Here is a 7,510-nt window from a genome sequence, read left to right on the forward strand (position 1 = left end):
TTAACGTTGCACCAGTCGTGTCATGTCAGATCTGTTCAGATCAGGGGAGGAGGATTAGGGAGAAGAAAGTGTTTAAAAGTAAAAAAAAAAGAAAAATACATTTCCAGAAAGAGAGAGAGAGAGAGAGAGAGAGAGAGAGAGAGAGAGAGAGAGAGAGAGGACTCCTGGAAGGTGCCCTTGGATTGAGTTTGGTCCGTAACCGTAGCGACAGCGCGCCCACAGCATCTCCCCTGCAGTTTTCCTGGGCGTGTGGTTGAACTCACGATGGTCAATTCATATAATTAGAGTCACGTTCTCACACTCCATAAGTGATGCAAGCGTCAATTTGTCAAACCCTCTCTCTCTCTCTCTCTCTCTCTCTCTCTCTCTCTCTCTCTCTCTCTCTCTCTCTCTCTCTCTCCCTCCCTCCCTCCCTCGGCACTGCCACGGCAATTACAGAGTGGCTTTGGTCATTAGACACCCACACACCACAAAGGCAGATACGGAAATAGACTCTCTCTCTCTCTCTCTCTCTCTCTCTCTCTCTCTCTCTCTCTCTCACACACACACACATAACTGACACTTACACATGCACATTCTCTTAAAGGGAAAGGAAACAAAAGTGTAATAATGGGTGGCGAAGTGCTTTGAGTGTAGTGTAGGCAATTACACCATTTTTTTTCTCCTCACTTCAAAAATCTAGTGTGGACTCCGCAAGGCTGAACTTGCATTATGTCTACTAGCCAGCAGGGGGCAACTCATGTGTTTCAGTCGTCTGTATAAGCGAGTCTAAAGTGACGCTTCTATTTCCTTCAACATGAGTCTCGACAGGCTGCACTTCACTTCCACACTTCAGTTAATTGGACCGAACTACGGTGATTTATTACTGATAGCGATATACTGTTTAACTTTCTTCTGACAAACATAATTAATGTAAGTCGCTTTGGATAAAAGCGTCTGCTAAATGCCCTAAATGTAAATGTAAATTGTCTACTGGACTGTGAAGAAGATGGAGGATGAAGATAAAAGTCTATTCAAACTATCGGCTTATTTCTCAGTGAATATCTGGAAAAAACAGAAAGCCGCGGAACTCACCTTTACCTGCTTCATACTTGTGTACTTATGTCCTTCACTAACACACAGTCACACTCTCCGCTCCTCACACTAACACACTGACACACTCGGGTTCTCCCCCGTCTTCCACCGTCTGCCCCTCGTGGTGAAAGATTTGTTCAACAGCAGCTGTCTGAGGTAGTCAGCTGAGACTCTTGCTTTAAAAGTGTTCCAGGTCATTTGATGGTGATGCCTCCCAGAGGCGCCCCGGTAATGGCTCCTTTACCTTTTTTTATGGCCGGAGAGCTTCCCCCTCTCCTCGGCCAGCGAGACACCATCCGTGGACGAGCCCCGGGAGGCTGGAGGGGGAGGGAGGAGGGGGGGAGGGGGGGAGGCAGGGAGGCGAGGGCAGATAGATGGGATTCATGCAGCAGTGGTTCGTGTCTGTGCAGAGGGAGAAAGGCAGTTTGTTCCAATCAATGTGAGGTTGAAGGGAGTGAAATGAGTAGCCGTGCGCGAGCCGGTGTGTGTTTGCGGCGGCGTGGCGGAGGGAATTTTCTGGTATTTTGCTCCCTTTTTATTCCTTCGGGAGACAAGAGGAATGACCTGGGAGTCGGCAGACAGTAAATCTTTTTAGGCTTTTTTTGTTATGCTCAATTTTTAACAGGACAAGTTTTTCATGTGTCCCTTCTTTCTCGCAAAATTTTTCAAAAATATTAACAATTCAGGGGCAGTTTGCTCGGGACGTGTCAGACTGCTCCCTGCTGGTTTTCTAGTGAGTGTCTTCTTACAGGGGTAAACTGCTTGTGCAACATGTTCAGGCAACAAGAGGCTTCATTTTGCATCTCCTACTTCAGGGATTCAAACCGGTGACTTTTATAGGTGAAAAACCTGCATCCTTGTCCTGTAGGCTCCCACCGCCTCAGTCTATGAGAGATTAGTACACAGAGTTGATCCCAAGCAGATGCATTGTGGGAGACTTTTCTCACGGATGTCACTTTGCCACTTTAGAGTTGTAAGCTGTCGCTATGCACAGAAAGTCTTGAAGAGATGATGGATGGAAAAATCTCTGGATGTGATATTTGGATATGTGACTTCAACGTATAGACCACTTAACATTCTCTGCAAACAATAATGGTGTTAACAGCCAGATTCCAATGACGGTAGAAGTTCTGATGAGAAAACAACTAAAGCTGAGCTATGGAGGGCGGATGGACAGATTTGCTTCGAGGTGCAATTAGAGTGCAAAGACGAGAGGAGATGAGGCAGCCGGGTGATCTGAGGTAAAGACGAACGGGAGAAAGATGAGTTTTTAGCCTATAAAGAAAGAATTGGTGACTCTTATGGTCCAGAAATGAAGAGAGAGTATCCCGACTTTAAGGAACTCAATAATGTGCATTATGTGGTGTTGTGATATGAATAGGTAGATGCACGATATGCAGATGTAGACGTTTATTGAGGTGATTTTTAGGGAAATGAGTCCCGTCATAGCTGGTTTTCTGCCAAAAGGGCCTCGCTCCAAACACTCTAATTCACCATCAGCCGAACAAGAAGCTACTTAACTTAGACCCGTCCTCAAAACGGCGAGCTGATAACATGAACAAAGTCGCAATAATTCAACCTAAGAGTCGAAACTTCAACGTAATATATTAGACTTTCTAAACTTTTTATAACTGGACTTCAAAGATGGGAAAAAAAGGTCAAAATGACTCCTGTTTGCTGGAAGGTGACTTGGGGAAGAGCTATGGATGTTTCACTTGTATCATGGGGCTAAAGGGCTGTAGTTTAGGCATCGGTAATGAGATCTGTGATGTGTTTAGCCTATCTGAGGGATGAGGTTCAATATACATGTTTATATGTATCTCAAGGTGCATTATCTTCAGCATCTTAGGGGCCATGTTGCAGGGCTGGCAGGGTTAGTAGGGTATTCCAGACTTCATTCTCCCCAGCAATGTTTCGCAATGCTTACTGGGAGACCCTGAGGCATCCCAAGATGAGATATACAATCTCTACCCTGGGCCTCTTACTGGCTGGACGTGCCCAGAAACCTGCTAAAAGAGAGCATCTAGAAGGCAGATTAGATGGCCGAACACCTCAGCGAAGGCCTGTTTCTAAGGCTGAACCAAGACACCCTACGTAGGCAGCTCATTTCAGCCACTTGCATCCACTGTCTAATTCTTTTGGTCTGCTCATTATGTTTCGCCCCATATTTTCAATCTCACCGGTTTCCCTCTCCCCCCCCCCCCCCCCTCTCTGCCAGATCTCTCTGGATGCTCGGAGGATTCGCCTGATGCGGCTGCCCGAGGGGAAGGCCTCCACCAGCTCCTCGTCCTCCGGGACCAGGCAGACTGTCTACGAGGTTTGCGTTTGCCCCAACGGGAGGCTTTTCCTGTCCCAGGCCGGCACCGGATCCACCTGCCAGATCAGCAACAACGTCTGCCTCTAGGACTGCTACTTATAGATAGAAATAAATACACAGATATCCTGATGGAAAGACGGGCAAAAAACAAAAGACAGATGTACACGTATCGCCTGCCTCCGGGAGTGATAATCAGCAAACACGACATACAAAGACTGCCAGAGCTGAGGGGAATCTCAACAGTCTGTACCCACACAGACACACTGATGTATACACTTTACAATCGCAAACACTCAGACCGACGTTTAGGCTCAACCGATATGTTTTAACAGGCCAATACCGAAAAATCTTGGATTCAAGCTGCTGACAGCTGATCTTTTGTGCCGATATTTTAATGCTAAAAGATATAATTTTCTACGTTTCAGAATGGAAAAACCTTTGAAATCAGCATTTAGAGCATTGCGGGACACTGATAACCCTCTCCACCGAGTGTCGTACACATCTCGCTTATCTCTTTATACATCCAGTACGGCAGGCGTTAGAAGGCTTTTCAACCGAATCACGGAAATGAAATAAAAAATAAAAAAATGTGTTCCATTGCAGGTTTTAACAAAGTTTTAATACGACCGAGGTAAGAAAAGTAATCTCCATGTTTATTTAAAAGTATTGGTAATGTATTGGTCTGACCCTAACAGTCATACATGGCATATGACAGATGCACACACTAGCTTACACACAGTATACATATTTTAACGTGGTGTAAACACACACACACACACACACACACACACACACACACACACACACACACACACTCTGCTCTTCAGAGCCTCCTGGTAGAGACTGAGAGGAAATTCTCCTGGGATTTACTAGAAGAGACACTGATCTGTTCCCTTTCTCCCTCAAGAGCATTTCAGTACCAGAATCACTAGGGTGATCACCCGTGGCAACAGGCCCCACCCACTTTTTTCCTCGTCGTCTTTTTTGGTTCTTCTCCGATGGTTACCACAGCTCCAAGAATTGATGGTTTTCCACTTTTCCTGTTGTTCACAAGGCATTTGAATGCCCCATAGGCATGCTATTAGTACTTAATTACAACTCGTCAGGGTATAAGACTGAACATTAAGACTTGTCGTGGGTGTATTATAAGAGCTGGATACCAAGATGGCTCTGGCAGTTTTACCAAAAGGCTTGGCCCCATGGACTTTGCATTGGGATGATGTCACTACATCGCCTGGCCTCTGGGGGGCAAATTGGCAGCATCGCCATATCCAGCTCTTTTAATACTTCCACGGATATTTTCTACAGTAGACATTTCGTAAACTGCCATTTCAGTCCAAACACACACTCCGGATCCAGATGTCAATGTGCTACGTATGTGTTTATGCGTTAAGTACTGTTAGTGTGCCTATGTGACAATTCATAAGCCCTCATTCAGGTTTTGTGAAGAAGAAAAAAAGATGCTTTAGAGCAGCAGTGGAGAAAACTCAGATGCACGCCAACAAAACTTTTAAATTGTTGTGCCAAAAGTTGGAAGTCTTTTCTCCCTTGAGGCTCTGAATCATCATCGCACTGAAGTTGTTAATCAGCCCACGAAATATTTTGGTCTTTGTTACAATCTGTTGTCAACGTGTGTCATGACAAACTATGACTCGTGTTAGCATTAAATCAAATTTATCCAACCAAGAAAAAAAAACACTCAAATTATGGGAGTTATAAGTTATGGTTTATTTTGATGTTTGTTTAGAAATATCTGGCTGGATTTGGACATTTGAATATTTCGATTCTTTGTGATAGCTGAGAGATGTCGCCAACACTTCTTGTGATATGATGTGAATATTGTAAGTTCTGCCACACAAACCACTGTTTTTTTTTTCTTTGATGTAACCTTTTTGTTTTTAAAACTGAATAGGAAAAAAAAAAGCCTGTGGAACCTCTCGCGGTGGTCACCCTACTCGTTTCTTGCACTGGGACATTTTTACAAAAAAAAAAAGAAAAGAAAAAGGACAAACAAACTAAAGCGAACCACTCTGTTGAAAGAGGGGAACTGTGCCTGTGCCTTATGTCGATGCACTTGTGGCAAGAAGAAGCACATCACACAGACTTTCTTTGGCATCAACGAGTAACACAACCTCGGATTTCAGTTCCGTTTCACCCCCCCTCCCCCCCCTGTGTGAATGCAAAGACCTTTCAGCCACATCTGACTGTAGTGACCCCTGCTGTCAGCACCTGACTCTGCAAAAGGATGAGTGTGTTTTTTGTTGTTGTTGTTTTTTTTCTTCTATTTACCACTTTAGCTTCCCCAGTTTGATGGTGACGCTCGTGTTACTTTGCCTTTTTATGATCATATATTCTGCGTGGAGACATGTTTGAAGTGACTAACTTGTTACCATGTTAACGTCGTTAAGATCTTTACGTCTTTGCACGCTTTGTTTTTTACCTGACGGTAAAAGCATCTTCTATTTTCCACTTTCCACTTCGGCAAGACCACAACTTTCTTGTCTTGTGTTTTTATGCAATACCACAGCGCTCTGTTCAAACCCCATTAGAATCACCATTAACGGTACGACTATGGAGTAGTTGCCACGTGCAGATGTTTAGCAACTGACAATCGTTAAAAATATTTGAGGTAGGTGTTTTTTTTTTTTTCATTTAATGTTTTGCCGAGTTGATCATCTGCATTGTCCGGCAGTAGATTTGAATTTGCAACAGCTGTCGGCAAAGAATTTAACAAACACAGGACTTTAACCCAGGTGGCCGCTGTTCTTGTCACGTGTGAAAATTGTTTTTTTTTTTTTTGCCTAAACATACACAATAATTTCACGTGGAATTGTGTGTATGTGCGAGCGTGATGTCAGGTTGATATGAACCATATTTATGAAGCGTTGATATCGAACATTGAAATGTTTTTTCTGGGTTGTTTTGAAGATGCGATAACGTGTAAAGACGTAAAGATCTCGGGTGACGACGCCCTCACGAAACTTGGAGTGGCTTGTGATGAACCCCTAAACACGCTGGCAGTAGTGCACTGCATTTATTTGTATCTTCTGTTGTTTAAAGTGTCACGTATCCTCTTTAAGAGTCAGGTGTGCCAACCTTCTCGCTGTCTCTCAGCTTCTCTGTCGCTGTATATTAAAGGACTTTCAGAAATATTTCACAACAAAATCGAACCCATCTGATGTATTTGTTGTTTTTGATGTCGGAGAAACTTTTATACAGTGTTATTTGTTAATAATGTATACATCACCTGCGTCGGTACACGCATGGAAGAGACACACTGCTCTTTTGCAAAAAGAGGGAAAGCATCACGATGTGTTTTTCTACTAAAAGGGCCGAAAAAATCATGTTAAAAGGATTCGTTGAGTTAGCATGTACGATGTCTACGACGTCCGCCTGCGGAGAACAAGCCAGTTTTGTTTTTCATGCCGTCTCCTTCCTGAACTCGTCTCTCCTGCTGAGCTCAGATGTTTCACACAAACACAAACCTGCTCTCCTTGTTTCAGTGTTGTTCTTTTTTCCGTTGGGCCCGAGGTCTTTGCATTCTCTCCATGTGTGTGTGTGTGTGTGTGTGTGTGTGTGTGTGTGTGTGTGTGTGTGTGTGTGTGTGTGTGTGTCTACATTTCGGTTATGACGAGTGAGCTTTTTGAACTTGCAAACACAGAAACCAAAAGCGAAGAAGAAGAAGAAGAAGAAGAAGAAGAAGAAGAAGAAAATGACGCACAAGGTCACACATGAGTTGATACAGAAACAGGCAACAAAAAAATCCAGGAAAGCCAATATCTCCATCAGAGTGCATACTAAGCACATGTTGGGAGGTTAAAGTAACACAAAGGTGATCCAGTGATCTTACTAATCAGATGTTAAATGGTGTTAAATGGTTACATGGTCCCATTCTGTGATGCAGCCCTGTGCGTTCCCTCCGAGCGCTCTGTACTTGCTTCCTAACATCCATCCTGAATATTTACATTTTCATGTCCGGTCAGATGTTTCATTTCATTCAGATACATGTTATATTTCATGCTATGTCTATGAATGATGATTATTATGATGTCATCAGATCATACCATTAATGATTTACACAGAAATGGACAACCGGATTTGTTCGACCCAAAATTACCA

The 7,510-nt window shown here is 43.6% G+C and overlaps 1 protein-coding gene across 3 annotated transcripts in view; it reads left to right on the plus strand.

Annotated features, from left to right (window-relative positions):
- Positions 1–6,630, plus strand: part of sgcd (sarcoglycan, delta (dystrophin-associated glycoprotein)) — a 228,802-nt gene extending 222,172 nt beyond the window's left edge. For all 3 annotated transcript variants that reach the window (XM_084029168.1, XM_084029167.1, XM_084029166.1), the window contains one exon: positions 3,293–6,630. In XM_084029168.1, the coding sequence (XP_083885294.1) occupies positions 3,293–3,478 (186 nt within the window). In that variant the 3' untranslated portion in view covers positions 3,479–6,630. The remainder of the gene's footprint in view (positions 1–3,292) is intronic.
- Positions 6,631–7,510: the final 880 nt, after the last annotated feature.

The sequence above is a fragment of the Eutrigla gurnardus genome, assembly GCF_963514095.1.
Source record: "Eutrigla gurnardus genome assembly, chromosome: 15".
NCBI lineage: Eukaryota > Metazoa > Chordata > Actinopteri > Perciformes > Triglidae > Eutrigla > Eutrigla gurnardus.